General features: G+C 40.7%; 1 protein-coding gene across 1 annotated transcript in view; it reads left to right on the top strand.

Moving 5' to 3' along the window:
• Positions 1–16,723: 16,723 nt before the first annotated feature.
• cpeb4b (cytoplasmic polyadenylation element binding protein 4b) overlaps positions 16,724–20,712 on the top strand; it is a 45,482-nt gene continuing 41,493 nt past the window's right edge. The window contains exons 1-2 of the mRNA XM_042498669.1: positions 16,724–17,130; positions 19,262–20,499. Of these exons, the coding sequence (XP_042354603.1) occupies positions 19,309–20,499 (1,191 nt within the window). The 5' untranslated portion in view covers positions 16,724–17,130; positions 19,262–19,308. The remainder of the gene's footprint in view (positions 17,131–19,261; positions 20,500–20,712) is intronic.

Genomic DNA, 20,712 nt, shown 5'->3' with positions numbered 1-20,712 from the left:
TTTGGACTGATATGACATTAAGGTCATTATAGGCTCACTTTTTACAAAAATTTAACTGTAATGGATAAATATTTATAATAAGTAATAATTGAACAGCCTTTGATAATTATTACATGTTTATTGGAACTGAGCAACATTGGCAGTCATTTGGAGTTGTGTTAATTGTAATCTAAAGAACACATATCCAATATTAACTCTTCTATTAGTATTTTGTTTTGGTCTCCACCAATGGCTGTGACTCAGGAGGCAGGGTTGTTCGTCAATTTATCGTCCAAATGATCTCCTCTAGTTCACAGGTCGAAGTATCATTGGGCAAGATACTGAACTGAAAATTACTTGTGAGTGTGTGTGAATGGTTAACTGAATAGCAGGTGGCACCTTGTATGGTAGCCTTGGCCACCAGTGTATAAATGTGAGTGTGCATACATACAAATGCAAGTCTAGTACTTGAGTGAAATATCTATTTAGTTGTCAAACGCTTCATCATGTTTACCAGTCAGCTGCAAACCTTTCTTTTTGCAATTTGAAGCTTTCTCTTTTGTGACGGATGTGTATAACAAAAAGTGACCTGCAATTTTAACATTGGCCGCTATGCCAGATCATTGCACCTTCCGGAGCTGTTCTGGGTCAACCTCTGAGGCTGAAAACAAAACCAATGCAGGTCATCTACCGTTATTTACCGCCTGGTACTCTCATAACAACTATGCGGGGAATTAACTTACCCATTTATAATTCATTATGGCCCAAAGTTACGTATATTTAAGGGTGGGCTGCTTGAGTGACAGGCTGTCTGTGAGGCGTTGCTACAATTTGTGAGTCAGATTCACCCCTCACTCCTCCACAGTTCAACCCTCTCGTCCACATATGGTCACTTCTGGCTTCAAAACAACATGGCGATGGCCGAAACACCAAACTTGCACCTTCAAAACTGCAGTCCTCAAGCCAATGGGTGATGCCATGGTACCTTCATCCATTATTTATACAGTCTGTGTTGTTGGTGCATGGTTAGTCCTGTGTGTTAAAGAAATCTGTAGAGCTCTCTTCGACCCAGTAGCCATTGCTCACCACATTCTTTAAATCTTGTGGGCAGATCAAGTGAAACTGAGAGTCAGGGATTTGACTCAGTGTCAGAAAGGTACAATATAGATTTAGCTTACAGTGTTATCTTAAGATTTAAACTAGTGAACAAACATGCCAACCTGTAATAATCACCAAAGCGTTAGAATCAAGATACAAATTTGTGATGGAAAAAGCAGCAGGCGTGATTCAGTGGAATATAGAATAGAGGTGAAGACAAGCTGACTACTGCATGGTTGTCATCGAGGTGGCCGTGGTTGACTTGGCAACCAAATCTCTGCGGAGTTGTTGGGACAGAAACAGGCTGATTATTATTAAGATTTTTTTTTTAAACTCATGCGTCTATTTGTCTCCATGTGCATTATGTTTGTATGTTCGAGTGTGTGTGTTGCTGCAAGAATTATGGTCATAAAATGATCTTTTTCTGACCAGAGGGGTTGCTGGATAATAAATGACAAAAACTATGATTTATGTCCAGGCTAAATCACATAATTCAGTGTAGCTCAGTGTATAGGAAATTATATTTATGATTCTGGACTTGCACCTGAACATACATCCATGGTTCTGCAAGTCATGTCAGATCGAGTTTTTCTGTGTAAGACAGTTTACTGCATGCTATCGTCATCATTCAGTGGGTGCTTGTTGTTTCAGTGAAAGCCTGAAGGACATTGTAGCATGACAGCAATGCAGCTATCCATTTTAGTTCCTGTGCCTCCTCCTCCTCCTCCTCCTCCTCCTCCTCCACCTCCACCACTCCTCCTCTTTCTTCCCCGCCTGCTAATCATCTGTGTTTCTCTCTTCCCATCCTCCTCAACATTGTCATCCTCCTCCTCCTTCTCTCACTCTCTTTCTCTCTCTCCCTTGACTCATCATCCTTGTCCTCCCTTCCTCTCTATCGTCCTTCTCCTTTTGTTTGAGATACAGGACCCTGGGGACTCAAGGCTGCAGTAAAACAAGTCTGATGGATTCAATATGTCCTGATGAAAGTCCTTGACCAAAATTTCAACGATTTAACAGAAACAGAGTGAAGCAGAGCATATAGGCTCCTTTTTGCTTAAGATTTGAGTTGGATAGCGAGGGGAAGAACTACTATACCATCAAGCTCCATCAAACTCTTAATTTGAAAAAATTCCAAGCTCGCGGCTTGGGCAGGTGTGTGTATGTGTGTGTATGTACATGTGGGGGTGGTATGGGTGGACCTCTCTGATGTCAGGGAGAGAGTGTGATGAGGCTTGTGTCTGTGAGGTTGTAAATGTTTGATGGGGTTTGATCCTACCATCTGTCCACTACTGCTGGCTAAGAGGAAGAGAGAAACCGAGAGGGTTACAGTAGACAGCACGAACACCCACAATTGGAAAAAGAAAAAGATCAAAATGTTAGCATGTCATCATTTAAGCGTATATTAGGCCTCCCATTTAAATGGAATGTTTGCATGACATATGACAAATGCATAATCTAGTATTACATGCATCACGTGTAAAAGCCTTTGGAAAAGTGCTATATAAACAGCAGCAGCAGAGTAAATACCCTAATTTAATCACATCAAGTCATCTCTGTAAACTATATAACTCTACAAAGCTACAGAAAACATTAGTATGTTAGCATGCTAGCATTTAATGACTAGCACTTAATACAAAGCACAACTGAGGCTGTTTGGGATGTAATTGCTTTTACAGATATTTGATCATACACCAGTGTATTGGATGTATTACAGGTCTCCCCCGATGGTGGTGCTATATGGAAAGTGAGGGAATCAGCAAACTTATGCAAGAGCTGTTTTGCATTCTCCTTAAACTCTCCAAGTTGTTTTCTGTGAGGCTGCTTGTACAACTGTTCACCTCAATTGCCAAAATAAACGCTGGTGCTGTGATTTTTTGCAAACCTCAGCTGTGTAAAATTTGTATGTGCGGATATGTTGAAACATTAAGTTTCTTTACATATTAACAACACTGGGGATAATGTGTAGATATGTTCAGGCACAAAGAACACTTGGTTATGGTTAGGAAAAGATTATGTTTTGGTGAAAAATACCTGTTTTGGTGGAACAGTCCCCACTGGAAATGCAGCCAGTGTTTTGCTTAAAAGAAACCACATACACACAAAACTTTAAGTGGCAGAATCGCTGCTGGAAATACTGCCAGATGCTTAAAAAAATAAACAAAACCTAACAACCATAAAAGAATACACTTTTGGTGACACAATTGCAACTGGAAATGTCGTTTATATCTTGCTAAAAATCACCTGCTTATTGTGGCACAATCGCTGCTAAAAGTGCCGGCAATGATTTTGAAAAAAAAACAACAAACAAACAAACATAAAAAAACACATTTGGCGGCACAATCACAGCTGGAAATGCTGTTGAGGTCTTGCTAAACATCCCCCACTTTTAATGGATCAGTCACTCCTGGAAATGTCATTGGTGGTGCTGCGTGTCTCAAACAGTTGCCTGCAGTGGCCTGCAGCTTGGCAGCTGTCATATCCAGGTGTCAAGCCATCCACCATCCCCACCACCTCCCAATGACAAAAATCAGCTCACATACATGTATTCAAGTCACTTTAGAAACATTGATATGGTTAATGGTAAATGGACTGTACTTGTATAGCGCTTTTCTAGTCTTTTCAATCACTCAAAGTGTTTATGCCACATTCACCCATTCACACATACATTCACGCAGTGGTGGCAGAGGCTACCGTACAAGGTGCCGCCTACTAGGCCCATACTTTGACATGTCATCCGAGGATTGAACTGCTGACCTTCCGATTAGTGGACAACCCACTCTACCTCTGAGCCACAGCTGATATGATATGTATGAAGTGTACAAATGCATGCTGTAATATCAGCGGTTTGTTGAATGCCAACATTTTATCCTGGTGACCGGGCTTGACTACTTAGATTCACTAATCACTCAGTTTAGTTCATGGAGATCCATCCAATAGTTGATAGCATATTTTGGTTTGGACCATGATAGTGGACTGCCCAACAGGCAGACTGAGTGACATTCAATCCCCAGGGTAATGCCGTTCGGATGGCAAAAAATTGAAATGGTGAAAGAGAGGAAAGAATGCTGTGACATTTGCTCTCCATTTATCTGCTTTAAAAGGTTGTTCTGGGGGCAGCATTGGCAAGGATCAAAGAATATGCTAAACAGTTTGTTATAGATTTTATGAGGTATTGATTGTTGGGTGCCGTGACATTAGTGTGTGTAGAAAATGCATATGGCATGTTCATGATTAATGTTAGTTTACACAGTGCACACGTTGCTATGAATATATGAAGAACAGATATGCATTAATGCACACAAAATGCTTTTTGTTTGCATGAATGCAAGAGCATCTCAGGATCCAGGATCCGCCCCCCCAACAGTCACGTTGCTGTGTGCCTCACATGACCCCAGGGGCAGGTGACTGGCTGAGCTCCCAGCCAGTGCGATTTTAACAGATTGATCATCTATGTTATACTCCAATCAATGACTCTAACTACCAATGGGCCAGATTGTGAACTCTGCAAACTGAGGTCAGTAAACACAACAGATCCTGGGGGGCCCTGAGGGCTTTGGTTGGGAGGATCAATCTCTTTACTAAAGGGCCCCTCCTCGCACTGTTGCTCACTGGAAAGGTCACAAAGTCTTTCTGCTTGATAATAACGCCAACGCAGCTCGTACAGCAATCATCACCCGCCCAGACATCAAATAGGATTAATGAAATCCTGTAAACTCCTGTGACCTCCTGTGCATCCGTGACCTTCTCTTTACAGTGGCCCTTTCTTGGATCTGCTTTAACCTCTGAGTCTTTAGATATTGTCTGCGATCAGCATTTTGATTGCAGATTAAGAAAACATGGAGCGTATCGTTTTATGCAACTTTGCCCTTCCATGCAGCAAAAAGCAAAGCATAAGGAAGTAGTTCCCTTTTGGTGCAAGCTAAGGCTAAATAACATATCAGTGACTGAGTTGTTCTTTAAACATTCCAGTTATTGTTTTTAACCAAGTTTGAGAGAAAGTTAATGAAACAGAAAATGACATATATCAGTACATTATGACTGAAGAAGTTAACCTCTGTTGTTCAGTTGGCAGAGCTTTAAGGTCTAAAGGGACTACTGTGAGGACAGAAACATCTGGAAGAGTGATTAAGATAAAACAATCTGGCTCTAATAAATCTATGACAGGGAATCACTTATTCCTTCCAAGCCTCTAAACTCCCACTGATTCCAAATATAGACGACCATGCCAAATGAACCTGATAAAACCCATCACATTAATATTTCTCAGCAGGCTTTCAAAAACCACAATATGCATTTTTGAATTTTTAGCATTGATTTTTTTTTAGTAGTGAATTGTGTAAATGTATGAAAAACAAAAATTTACAGTGATATACATTGTGTACTGAAAGATTTCCTCATGCAGTATGAGACAGAAGTAAAGTTTGCTTTGTGCATAGAATGAATAGACAACCCAAAATAAAAGTAGAAGTAAAATAAAATATTAAACATGTAACTTCTTTCACCCAAAGATGATTTGGTGAAATCAATAGGGCTAGCGTTAGTATGCCTGCAGCCCAGGCCAAAAAAGTTGAACCCTTATTTTTTTTTTACTAACATTAGCCATCACTGGCTGCTTCTGAAATTCCCTACTGTGAGACGTTTGGACTCATATAATACAATAGAAATTACTTTTTTTATATTACAGAGGGAGTAAAGTACCATAAAAAGGTACTGTTGGATACCAGTGCCAAATTCCAGGTATCAATACTTTTATCAGTTCAGATGTGAACAGTACCCAATCCTAGAAATCAATCAATGATCTTAGAAGAAGTGCTCCTTAAAAATATATACTTTTTAAGGTGTGAGGTGCATTAAAGTCCTAATTTGACAGTTTATGGGAAATTAATTTATTCGGTTAGAGGAGAAGATCAACGCCACTTCCATGCTTCTATGGTAAATATGAAGAAACCAGTAACTTCCTGTAGTCTCCACTTTTTTATTTTGATTTTTTCAATTTACCAAATACAGACATGAAAATAGCAAAACAGCCTTGAAACACTTGCAAATTTCTGAACACCAGACAAGTTAGGACAATCTGTTTTTACAGTTCTTAAATTATATATTTGCAGCCCTGAAATTCACACTTAACTATAGCCAGAGGTGTAGTAGTAGTTGATGAGATGTGTGTACTATAGGTAGATAGTTACTAAGGAGGAAGTGGGTATACTCTCCTATATATTCCGATGGCTTTTTGACTGATAAGTGGATATACTGTAAACTACCAGAAAAAGAGGAGGGTATACCCTCCACTACACCATTGACTATAGCCATTAGGAAATGAATTTTCTTGATATCCTGTGCGTGTAACAATAACAACACCAATAACAAAGATGTCCTCTTTTTTTTCACTGGGCCTACAAATTGGAGAACACTTCTTCATGCTGAAAGTCTGTCTATAAGTCAGTTCAGTAGACTGTTAAGGATATTTGAACAATAAAGAAGATATGTTATTCAAAGCTAAGGAAAAAAATGAAGATTTGGCTGGCTTGTGCAGAAGACAGAGCGTATTCAAGAGGCATATTCACAAGTTCAAAAACCCTCAAATCTAACCCAAATCTAAGTCATACCTTATTTACTGTATTGTATTCACACCTAAAACTTAGAACATTAAGGAAATAATTCTAAAACATTGGAAGTTTCTCCAAAACAACCCATTCTTGACTGAAACATTTCAAGACCTGCCTACTTTTGGAAGACGAAGAAACATAAGGGAATTAGTGGTTAGAACATGTCAACATCGTGAAACTCATAACAAAACCTCTTCAAGGCAAGCTGAGATGTGGAGCCTCCATGAACTACCAGTATACCTAAAACCTCAAGTCATCTATCCTACCAATGAGAAGACCATCACTATTAAGGATTTTATTGCCAGCAGTTGTTAAAGAATGGCATTATTTGAATTTCTACTTAATTTGTATGCTCTTAAATTATATTTGGACAAAATATCACAATAAAAATATTTTTCCATCAAACATACAATACTAAATCAGCTTAGAAGTGGCCCAGATACTTTGTGCACACAAAAACAATTAATGTCTGCATGTGATGAGTTTGATACAGTAGATCAAAGGAATGCAAAGTCAAAGGGTTTTACTTTGCATGCAAGTGGTAAGAGGCTCAGCCTTTGGGAACTTTTACCAAAAATCGCTTAATTCTCAGTTCATAGTTGAAGGAACTGAGATTTTGGTGGATTACAGAGTTTCTGGAGGAAGTAACGTGTAGTCATGTCTGGAAACCTCCAGCTGGTAGTCACAGCATGCACATCATTCAGACCGCCTTTAACTACATCTGCAGGCTGACACACACATCACAGTACATCACAGCATCCTCGGAGGTACAGCTGTCTTGACTGATAAGAGACACTTGGAGCTCCACCTCGCTGTTAAAGTGATCCGGAAATACCATAATCCTAACCAACTCTTTTTGTGTACCCCTCTGAACCACAGACACACAGCCTAATGTCTAAATAAACCAACTAAAGTTACTCAAATGCATATTATTTGTTCTTTTTTATCACTGAGACACACACTGTAAATATTAGTGACTACATTCACATGCACAAAATATTCAGTTTTTTGCCCTTATTCCAAAAAAGAAAATATTCAACCACTGTTTACGAGGCTAATGAAAATAAATATGCCTCTAATACTCCCGGTTTTATGCATTGGAGCATACTCAGTTTAATATAAATATGTATGTTTTAAAGGGGTAAGTGCCCTAACGTGTCATTTATCATGTCAAAATAAAGGAAAGTGGAACAGCTTAAGCCATTTGGCTTCTTTATGTCAAATAAGGACTTTTTCACAGTGTCCCACCCATGGCAGAGTTGTTTGACTGTGTGAAGGCAGCCTCTCTCTTTCAATCCTTCAACCAACTTTTTCAAAAGTTTTGTATTGAGATATTTGCTTATTTCTGAAAATCTGTTATCTGAGTCTTTCATAATGTTTTAATGTAGCTGTGTTTCTCCTTCTGACTCAAAATATGGACTTTTCTTTTAGGCATGCATCCCTACATCAGCGTTGCAAACTGTTGGCGAGTAGATTTGTTTACAATGGACACACACAAAGCTGACAGTAAACAAGCAAGAGGCTGCGTGTCGCAACTGTAACGTAAAAACCCCAATTGAGATGCATATTCTGAATGTGCTGTATACATGTCCAAAGGATGTTCCTAAAACCTGAATAATATCAGCACACTCCACATGTCTCCACATGACACATTGCGAATAAGGCCTGATCTCAAGATCCAAATGGAATATGCTGTTTATATCAAGTTCAGAATATTGTAAGATTCTGAATAATCATGCCATGTACACATAGTGATTTTCAGGGCTATGAGGAGGACTTTACATTATTGATGAGGCCACATGTTCTGTACCTTTATTTGGGGCTGGGGGTGGCTCAGGTCTGCTTGACTCAGCATTCCTCTGCCCATTGCTCTTTCTTTTAGCCCCTGTCAGCAGCACTGTGTGTACATATGTGTGTGTCTGTGTGTGTATGTGTGTACAGACACACAGGAAAGAGAAAACAAGAGAAAGACAAACACAGACAATGAACCCCATACAGACGGACCTTACAAGAGACACAGCCCAAACTTGGTATACAACGAGCAGGTCAGCGGACAACAAACAGACTTTTGGATTTTGTAGGTCAACAGCAATTTTCCGCAGCTTGAATGAAAATTAAATGTTAGCGGTGGCAAACATCAGGTTTTGGTGTAAGACACTCAGAACTGAAAAACAGAACTCATAGCAGAGATTCCAGTTTGTCCACCTGCTGCAAGCCTCAATACAACACATGTTGTGTTTTGAATGAGAGAGGTAGCTGCAAACATTGATATGACAAACAAATTGGCTTGCAGCTGAGGAAGAATATCAGTTTTCAAGTCATCATTTCCAGTTGGAGAGTTGGGGAATTTCGAAAAGCTACAGTATCGTATCTCCTACTTGGCATTCAAAACTTGGTGAAGTGGCAAAAAATGCGGCAAAATGACTGCAAAAAAATGGTAGTTTAATAAGAACAAAATCCAATTAGTATACATTTTTAGGAATTTTGTTCACTGATTTTTTAACACAAAAATTTACAATAATAAGAGTGCAGAAAGAACCATAACATGCGATACATAGAAATAACACAGAAAACACAAGAGGCTTTTCACATTTTACCATAAACATAACAACTTCACCCTTCAAGTCGGAATAAAAGTAGAAACAATATAGATAAATGGTAAATATGATTAAATGGGATGTTGTTCAGGGAAGGTAATTTTCTCTGCATGGACAAAGAACGCTCCCCACATTTTAAAAAAATTCCGGAAGAGCCTTTCAGTGTAGTTTTGCAGATTTTTGGTCATAGACTAAAGTACTGGACATATTGAAAGTTTGATGTAAACATGGCATTGGATATCAGGTGATTATTGAAATTCATATTACATTTTTGAGGGAGACGTGAATGTGTTTATCTATTTTTTAACAGCTGCTGAAATATTTCTGGACCAAAGTGATGGACCAAATGATGCACGGACAGACTCACTGACCTACATGACTGACATTGCCATCCATAGAGCCATGTCGGGAGCATGGCTAAAAATCATTCTGGCTAAAAAAGGAAATCCATAACTGAAACACAACTTGATGAGGCACATCCATAGACTGTAAAAATAATAGACGTAGCCACCATGACGTCACCTATTGGTTTGTAGACTGTTGATTTGGAGCTTTAAGTTTGCCATTGTTGCCGTCGCAATGTTGTTGTTTTTATTCCAGAAGTGACCATATTTGGATGAGAGCGATGAGTCATGGATCTGACTGAGAAGCAGAGAACACTGTCGGCAAACAGACTGTCATTCACAGTGGCCCGCCCTTAATTATGCATGATTTCAAGTCTTATTTAAAAGTTAATGAGTGAGTTATATAAAAATGTATCCCTGTACAGTTGTCTTGAACTGAGACATTAGCTATAGAGACCAAACCTATTTTGTACCAGGCTATAAAGATGTGTATTTCTGCTGTAAACATGATAGTCTATGGGGATTGATGGAGCCAGCCTCAAGTGGCCATTGGATGAACTACAGTTTTTGTAACCATGTTGGTTTCATTTTTCGCCCCAGAGGTTGCCATTTGGTGCACATTGAGGAAACAGGATATAACCATGATATCATATTCTATATTATATTAGAAACCAAATACAACACATCCTGAGAAAATGTCTCGATGAGACGTGACTTGATCTGTGACTTGAATGTCATATGATTACAAAAATACTGTTGAATATTATCAAATGGGTGGATCTTTTACTTGAAGCCACATGCATCCAGCATCTGTTGTCCTGACTCCTCTCAGCATGTCACCCAGCCATACTCATCAGCGATGGAGAAGTGCCCAGAAGGTAAATGAAGCCTCTCCTGTTTTAGCAGTACAGTTCCTCAATGAATGTCATACACATGTGCACATTCTTTAATTATAAACACACTCACACATGCACGCACACACACATACTTGTGTCAAAATGGTTTTGCTGTGTTGATTTATAAGGCAACTAAAGATGCAAATAGATGAAAATAAGCAGAGTCCCTTTTATGTGTCACTGACAGTGAATGAATGAACAAGTAGCCCAAATTTGACATTGCCATGGCAACAACAAATTCACACATTGCAAACTGCCACATATAGTACAAGAGTCACTCAAGATACAGGGCTGTAGTGAAAGATGTCAAGATAGACTTTTTTTTTTTTTTTGTACATCCATGACCCAATTTCCCCCGGGGAAGGATCAGTGACATTTTGGCTAAACCAAGACACTGTGTTCGATCCCAGTTCTTTGTGAAACTTTTTGGCATTAATGTGCCTAGTTCACATCTGATTATCACAACTACTGCCAGGGCAAAAATGGGTAATCCACCAGTACTAATTTTCCATGCCAGTTACAATAATTATGCAAATTTGGGCAATTTTCTCTCTGAAGTTGGTGCCTCTCCAAACAGAATTAATTAAATTAATCTTTTGCAGTTCATAAACTGTTAAGCACATTTACAAAAAATAACCTACCATATTTTCCTTTATTGATAGGAGCAGTTACACCATGATCAGAACTGAGAACTGAAAAAGCGGTCAAACTGCACATTTTCCAGCAGTGCAAAATGTTGAATTTTAAAATATGTTGTTAATTCACTTAACTACATATTTGCTCAACCTATGAGCTTGAAGACACACACACACACACATACACACACACACACACACACACACATTGACACTCACATCACAGACCCCCAGCTGCTGTGCTGTTGTAATTTATTATCCCTTCTGTACCCAGTGGAGTCATGAAATCAGCCTGGCCTTTTTGAGTCATAATATCGGCCAGGCCTTTCTGAGACATACACACACACACACACACACACACACACACACACACACAGAGTCCATGTGTATTTTTCAAACAGTCATCCTGGCCTATCTCGGCAGAGACCTCTTTGGCTTAATTAGTATAGAGTCCCTAGGGAGAGCACACTAGGGCAAAATACACCGTGCGGATGAAGGGTGTGAAAGATGTCAAGCTGTCAAAAAGGGGAAAAAACGCTGTAGAGGGAAGTTTCTCCCTAATATAAAAAAACAGATGAAGCTGATGGTTTTGTATATATTTCAAATAACATTATCAATGACTGAATGATTGATTAAAGTGGATCATTGTGATAGTAGAAATATTGGAGAACTTATTGAGGCTCTGTCACATCTATCAAGTCTTCTTTGTCTGTGAGGATTATTAATAACCGTGTTCAAAATGAATGAACTACAATCCTTGTCTGAGACATTTTAAGGCAAAACTAGGCCATCATATGTTAGAGACCTTTCAGATGAGGAGCCTTAACAGTCTTTGTTTTTGCATCCATCCCTGACTTTTATTTGCCTCTGCTCTTTTATCTTTCCATCGCTCCTTGCTAATATTTGTTTTTTTGGATCACCTAATTCAACACCCCCTCCTGCTGTACCCTGTACCCAGAGGTCCTTGTTGTGTCCCAGAGCCACCCAGGAGCACGTCCACACCGTTTTGTTAGCAACATGTACACTCCCTGAATATTTCATAGAACACAAAGACAACACTGCAACAGCACATCGCAAGGCTCTGTAACATTGTTCAAACCCGTCTATCTTTGAAACATCTACATAATTTACACAAATACAATTTGCTGTCAGGTCAAAGCCTTGTATTTGCCAAATGTCAACCTGGAAAACAGCCATATTTTTAGATGGATAAAAATATATTTTTGAGTTGCCAAATAAGTAAGCTTCACGAGCCAAAGTGGAAGGGGCTGCAGAAATGTCTCTACCATCAGAGAAAATGTTTCAAATAAAGATTTTAAGATATAAATCATCCACAGTGGAGTTATGAAATTAGCATGTGCACATTTGCACTCTGGCACCTTTGTGCACACAAACAAATGAACACTTGCACTCACACACACATGCACTCTGGGAGGAATTGCACCATAATTATGCCTAAGGTAAAAGGCGATTAATTTTTTAATGGATTCAATGTTTTATTCATAGCACCTATCCAGTCTTGGATATGGCACAGCACACGCAAACCCTTTGCCAGAAAGAGAACACATGGTAAAACTGGCTGTTAGCTAGTTCATACAGTAGATGGATTGTGCATCTCAGTCTGTTTTGGGGCAGAAATTAGACATAAAAGTTACATAAATCATTACATAAATATGTTTGTTGTTTCTGTCCTGCTTTTTGCTCTGTTTTTTGGTTGCTTTGGAAAAAATTTGGCAAAACTGTGTGAGTGAAAAACAGACAGAAAGGAACAGAAGTTTCAGAGGGTGTTGTCTCCTGAGTGAGGCCTGTAAGACCGGTTATTCCATCCTGGAAAACATTTAACTGAACCGAGCACTCTGCCTAAATATCCACCCCACTGCCAGAGGAATACTCTGCCATACACAAGCAATAATGTGAAGCTGGAGCGCATTTAGGACTATCAAACATTACTCCTTTCTCCCGCTGATTCTTGCCCTCCAGCGTGTGATTAAGATTTCACTCAAACACTTTCGTTTGTGGAACAGAACGGAGATTAGAAAATGAGGAAAGGGAATGGAGGTCACTGATAAAAATGACATTATATCAGAGATTTGAGGCAAGTTTTAGGCAGGAGCTACTGTACTGCACATGTAGTGTTTGACCTATTGCATTGATTAAAAGGCAATACAAGGAAAATTATTATCTTTGGAAGATAGCTGCTGCATCATTGTATCATTATCATTAGAAAATTAAAAGACTAATTATATTATTCCAGAGAAAAAGGACAGAATATTTTGCACCCTAAAGTCAGAAAGGGTAATATTTTCTGAAGTGGGAGATTAATGGCAATTTCTGAATGTTACATGCAAAGGGAACATGCAGATAAAATAACGGTAAAAAAAACTAGAGATATTTCAGCTGGATGCAATCTGGAATTGTAACCGCTATATGCCACTAAATCCTACACACTGCTCCTTTATGAGTGTTAGCTGGACTGGTTATCAATGCTGTGGTTAGTGGCCTCTGTGAACAGTAGAAATAAGTAAAGAGTGGCATATAGGTTTGAAATTTCTCTTCTCTTTTATGTGTGATTGTATTATTTTTAGCATGAAATTGTTTTTGTCAAAATACGTGACTCAAATTCACTTTTCAGACCTCCAAATTCAGTTGCATGAGGTGGTATTTGTGCAGCTCCAATTTGCAAGCTTAATGTGAACAGTGTTACTATCAGACATCTGTAATCTATTTTTTTAATCAGATTACTTTAAGCCGGTCATTCCCTAACCCTGCCAATACCTGCCATCGCCCACCTCCCATTGCCTGCTCATCCTCTCTGTACTCACTTAATAATGCAGAACACTACAGATTCCCTAATTTATCACTCTCTCCCAGCTGGACTTGAAGTGACAGATTTATTAGATAGCCATTTGGGGCCGCATGTAACACTGCCAGTTGAGAGTCGGCAAGACTGACAGAGTCAGAGCTGTTTGATGACCTCGAGGTGATAATGACCGTACAGGAGAGAAGGACACAGAGGAGGACATAGAGGGAGATAAAGAGATATGGGGAACAGTGTGGGCGGGTGTTGAGAAGAAAAGGGTTGAATGGTCACTCGTCTGGCAGAGTAGAGAGAAACCGACGCATGGGTTTTAGGGCTATAGCTGAAAATAGTGTGATCTACTGCACAGAAACAGGAAGAGATTAAGATTAAAACTATTACATCAGAGAGAAAGTGCGTGCAGGGAAGTGTTGCAATGCTCTTTCAGAGCTACATTATTATGAACAGTTTTTGGAAATATGTTTTGTTGCTTTCTTGCAGAGAGTTAGATGAAAGTATCAGTATCACTTTCATATTAATCTGTGAAATATGAAGCTACAGCCTGCAAAGTGTTAGCTTAGCATAGCATGAAGACTGGAAGCATTGGGAAACAGTTAGCCTGTCCATAAGGTTAAAACAGAAACATCTCCCAGCAACTCTAAAACTCAGATTTATACATTGTACAACATTGTATGTAGTTGTTTGCCTGTATCTTGCGTTCGCGTGCTCCTTGGAGTTCTCATTTCCTGAGTTGAGAAGTCGTTCTTGTGATTTTGGTGTGTTCATGAGCTTTAAGTTGTAACATGGAAGCTGTGTTGTATTTTATTGCCCAGAGCATTCAAACAACCCTTTGAGAACAATTTGAAGCTTTATATTACACAGCGATTTTGTCCCAGACTTGTTGCAGCACCAGTGCACACCCTGAAACTTCAAAAATATTGCTTTATTTGACTAATGCCAATGAATAGTAAATAACTTTCTAACTAATTTAGGTCTACATGGACAGCAACTAATGGCAAGACCTAATGCCATAGGCCTACTACAAATTACATATGACCCCCAAAAATGACATGCCATTTATGTATTAATAAAGTTTTTTACCGTCACATTTAATTTGTGATGTCAACTCGGCAACCTGTGTACCAAAATTTTGGCTGGTTCTTGTTCCGACTTGAGGGGGCGTTGACGTGAATTTTTCCAGTCATGAACTATTAATGAGGATTATTCTGAAAACACATGAATGCAGGAATAGTCCAGCACCTAACTCCCCACAAAACTATTACCTTTGAACAGAGCCAGGGTGCTAGCTGTCTCCCCCGCTTACAGTCTTTATGGTGAACTAACACAAATATTGTAGATATACAAAAACACAGCATATGTAAATGTATCATATTCATTTTCTGTGAAATAACTGCTTATCCTCTCATGGGTCGTGGGGCCAATTCCAGCTGAGATTGGGTGAGAAGCAGAGAAACACCCTGGAGAGGCTGCTAGTCACAGGGCTGACACACAGAGATAGGTAACCATTCGTGTTCACATACACACCTACAGGAAATTTAAATTAAACACTTTGCCTGACCTGCATGTCTTTGGACTTCTGGTAGAAGCTAGAGAACCCAGAAAAAAAAAAAACACTAACTCGGCCTAACCTGTCCTTAACCTGACCTGCTGTTAGGTGACAGTGCACAGTACTGCACCACCAGGCGGCCCCTAAATGTGTCATAAATAAAACATATTTCACACATTTATTATTGGTGGAACATAATTTTACTCTAGGAAATTCACATGCAGGACAATACGCATGTCATAAACTCATGCCATATAATGTAACTTGATGTAAGTCTGTAAGGCACAACATGTGACAAATTTTTATTAGCGTGTATAGTTTTTGAGGCGATAGGAGTATTTACTGCCATATTTTATGTCATAAACCAAAACTTCTCTTAAGCTAGTGTTAACCACAGACATTATTTAAGGCTTCTAACAAAAAACCCATTCAAAAAAACCCCAAGAACTCTGAGACAAGGGAACTGGAGGTGCTGAAATGCAAACTCATTTCCAGGTTTCAGGACTGACTCCTGGGGTTCTCTATCGAGGCTGTTGAGACGTAAAGGTGGCATAGCTTTGCGTTTATTATATTATTATGAGGATTTTCTTTTGTCTTTCAAATTTCGTGACAAAATAGTGGCGGAATATCAGAAACACCTCTGAACATGAAGCATACACACCACTACTATTACCTTATAATGCAAAAAATATGTAATTTAATCAAAACCCCTATGACAGTGTCAAATTACAGGATCATGATTCAATGAATACAAACTGGATATAATTTAAACCACTCTTGTAATGATACCCTGCCTTCCTGTCTCATTTCCACATTTACAATGAATGAGCAGGAGATGAAAAAGCTTGGGCAAAGGATGCTCTTTTTCTGAGGCATTTCCATCCTTTGGAGGGGGGGGGTATCTCAGTTTTCTCACGACCTGATGCCGGCTGCATCGTGAAAGGACAGGACCGTGCTGAGAGGATTTTTTTCTTTCTTTTTGTTAATCATATCTGACCTCAGTGGGCAGTACTTATGGATGGCATGGTTGTATTATTGGTGCATGGCCTTTAAATGTAGTAAAAATGAGGCAAAGCTGCCGGTCGAGCAGCCAATCACACACCGAGGTGTGGCTCTCGGAGGGAGGGGCCGTGGCGGAGAGGGAGGTGCCAGAAGCGGAAGTGTGTCTCGACTGATCTCTCGCTGTCATTCGGCCACGGTCGGTTTCAGGAGATAGGGGCAGCCAAAGAAGCACATAGGACTCGGCTGGCTCTGTAGGGAAGACAGTTAGCGAGAAAACATACCGAAAATCAAACGAACAATGAAACCGATCGAGTAGGGCTTGTGAAAGACGCTTGGCTGGATATATTTGACTCATTGCCACGTTAACAAAGCTGTTTGATCACTCAGTCCAGATTAGAGATAGAGAGCTGTGTCATTGAGCAGGCAGGACACGTCAGGAGAAGGGAGAAAAAAAAGCTGACCGACTGCACTGTACGAGTCAGCTATCAAATCGCCTCTGAAAAGCTCTGCCTGACGCACTCGTTTTTTCTCAAGGACACCACCTTGCTCACAAACCGAGGGACGGATCTCGACAAAGACATCGCCGAGGTCGAAGGTGGTGATCAGAAGGTGAAAAGACATTTTATTCGCCTGTGTTCAGCCTGTCCAGCTAGCTAGCTCCTAAGCTAACTAGTAGCTAGCTAGCTAACGTTAGCAGCGGGTGGAAATGATAGTTTATTAAAACCGCTTGACTGTCGGCTGTTACCGGACGTGTAAAAATGTAATAATTAACCATAACGTGTGGCACTGTTTATTGTATGACTTACATCTGATACATTTTGCGATAGGACTCAGTGGACTGCTGACAGCTGTCAAACAAGGTCGAGTGTTTTTCCTCTGAACGTTTTGACGGTTTAATGCTCGTAATACAGCATTTATGAATATGTTGTACAGCGGTGATCTCCTTCGGGTTACATTTCATTATCTGCCAGTTGGTTTGCGTTAGAAAAACGTCACCAAATGGGGATAACGTCGGTTGGACACAGCAGTGTTTTCAGCTATATAGCTGGCTGCCAGCAGCTCAGCTGAAGGCTTACAAGCTGGCAACGTCACGGGGTTATAATTAGGGTTGGGTATCGTTTGGGTTTTTTTCCGATGCCGGTGCGAATACAATAGTTTTGAAACGGTACCGGGCCTAAATGGTGCTTCAACCATCGATACTAAAAAAAAAATGAAGCACAAAACTGCTTTTTAAAATTGCAAAGGCAAATTTAAACTTGAAATTGTTAAAATATACTAAACAGATTCAAGTATACTTTAATATATAAATATGGATAAATATCATGAACAAATTCACCAAAACCAAACCCAACTACAATAATTTAACACTAAATAACAGTTACAGGACTGTTAACACTATAATACATTTTGAGTTGGAATTTGTAATTGGCCTACTAACTCAGGAGAGACTCAGCAGGCAGTATGAGAACCCTTGTAACGAGTCCTAAAACCCTGGAAATCCATTAGCATTTCAGCATGGTTTTTGGTTTGAAGCCTTAAATAAGGTCTGTGGCAACACAAGTTTAAGAGACTTTCACATTTTGCTCTACAACATAAATTACATCAGAGAATACCCCACTTGCAAACTTTGAAGCTTTTATGTTTTAAAAACAGGGTTGCTAAAAAGTGGCTAAATGAGAGTACAGAAAATCATCACATCAAGCAGCACTGAACATGGCTTGACAGCCTTTATGTGGTGTTAAGGTGACCATTTTGTATTTCGCTCTAGCCGCGCAAAATCTTTTTGTGGTGTTCAATTGTGAAATTTATCTTGCTGAACAAAACATGTTAGTATCATAAATGTTTGATTACTACAGAGTGATTTTCTGCAATGATCCAAAATCCAATGGGAAAATCACACAGGCTTTTTGACAAGGGAACCAGGGCAACATTAGCTTATGGGTTAGCCCTCAGAAAAACATCATTTCTGGGGCACTCTGTTATCTGTTTGGGAGTGGCTGAGACTGAACAGCCGGTCCACCTTAACAGTCTACCTTAAAACAGCCTGGGAGGCTAATTTAGCTTTCTAACTTTGGTGCTAACCCCCTTGACTTTAATCAGCAGGATACAGGCAAGACATGGGAGCTTGACTTGGGTCTTGAGGAGTTGTAGCATCACTGACAAATAGCCTGAACTGTGCACACATTGCACTGCTACTTAACTTCATACTCTCTGCTCCGCTCCCTGCGGCCTCACAGTCACACACACACACACACACACACACACACACATGCTCGCTCACTTGCTTATTCTATCTTTCTTGCTTGTGCTCGCTTTGTCTCGCTAACTATACAATCTGGCATAAAATGAGACCCAAAATTTGCGTTATGATTTGGCCTGGTAGGTACCGGTCATATAGGAACCGGTGCCACGTTGGTAGTGGGTTTTGGTACCCAATTCTATTTATAATTAGCTATATATGAAATGTTAACTGGTTGGCTTTTTTCACCAGCCCAGAGTGATAAGGGTAGATTGTTCAGTGCAAGAATGAGCTTATTCATGACAATTTTGTGTGATTATCATATGTCTTGAAATTCTCTGAGGGTGTAAAACAGACCCAGCAGAGAAAAATATCTTTTATGTCATCATAAAATGTTATGGTCATCACCTAGTTGTTTCGAAATCCTTTGAATTATAGTGAAATGAGAGGGACTGACTGCTAACCCGGTGCATGCCATCCTGTGTGCTCTTCTCTCAATAGGACCAAACGATCACGGGATAGCACTTGTGTGTGGGGGGAGAAAACAAATGGGGGATTACGGGTTTGGAGTCCTAGTTCAAAACAACACTGGCAACAAGTCTGCATTCCCGGTCCGAATCCACCCGCATCTGCAGCCCCCACACCACCACCAAAATGTGTCGCAGAGCCCTGCTGCTTTCATAAATAGCACCACAGCCGCAGGGAATGGCACCACGGGAGGCTCTCCCTGGCTCTTCCCTGCCTCTGCCACCCACAACAGCGTGCAAGACGAAATCCTGGGGGGCCCAGAGAAGCCCAAAGCACAGCAGCAACAGGAAATGCAAGAAACGCAAGAAAAGCAGCAGCAGTTGTCCCCTGGGAGTCACCAGGAGGGCGGAAGTGGTGGTGGGATCATTTCAGAACTGGAAAAAGCCCGGTCAGAGGAAGCCAAAACGGACAACGGCACATCTGAAGGGAGTAATGGAAAGGAGAAGCAGTTACGTCTTGAGTCTCCTGTCCTGACAGGCTTCGATTACCAGGAGACGTCAGGTCTCGGGGGAACTGGCCAAGTGCAGTCCAGTACAACCTCGTCATCACTAACTGGCTTCAACAACTGGTCAGCTGCTATCCCGCCAGCGCCATCAACCATCATCAATGAGGACGTCAGCTTCTTCAACCCGGCCTCTGCCAACAACGGGCCCCTGCTGTTCCAGAACTTCTCACACCATGTCAGCCCAGGGTTTGGCGGGAACTTCTCCCCCCAGATCGGACCAGCGGCGGCCTTGTCCCAGCACCACCCGGCTCCCCCACCACATCCCCACTTCCAACACCCCCACAATCAACACCAGCAGCATCGGCGCTCCCCGGCATCCCCACACCCTCCACCGCCCTTTCCACACAGGAATCCGGCTTTCAGCCAGTTGCCACATTTGTCCAACAGCCTGAACAAGCCCCCGTCCCCTTGGGGTCCAGCCAGCTACCAGAGCCCCTCTCCTTCCCCCGGCTCATCCACCTCCTGGAGTCCCGGAGGAGGCTATGGCAGTGGTGGTGGCGGCTGGGGAGGGTCTCAGGGCAGAGATTATCGCCGAGGGCTGAACGGCGGGATGACCCCCATCAACTCTATTTCACCACTGAAGAAGACCTTCCCTAATAACCATGTGGCATCCCAGAAGTACCCTCGAAACAGTCCTGCAGGCTTCAACCCCAAGTCCTGGATGGATGATGGAGTCGGCCGCAGTGATAACATCTTCCCGTTTCAGGTTAGTTTTCCCGTGACAGTCTCATTGTATGATTTAGCAATACTTCTAACATACTATTTTTTGTGGTTCTGGTTCTACGCATGTGTGTGCACTGTGTGTGTTCAGTCTTTTGTGTGAGAATATTTTTCAGCAGTGGCTGCAGGCTGCTTAAATGATTGAACATCATTGTGTCATTTATGTTAGCTGTTCATTACAGTATGTGGTATAGCTGCT

The sequence above is a fragment of the Plectropomus leopardus genome, chromosome 13 (genome assembly GCF_008729295.1).
Source record: "Plectropomus leopardus isolate mb chromosome 13, YSFRI_Pleo_2.0, whole genome shotgun sequence".
Taxonomy (NCBI): domain Eukaryota; kingdom Metazoa; phylum Chordata; class Actinopteri; order Perciformes; family Serranidae; genus Plectropomus; species Plectropomus leopardus.
The sequence above is the reverse complement of the archived record's forward strand: the minus strand, read 5'-3'. Positions and strand labels throughout refer to the sequence as shown.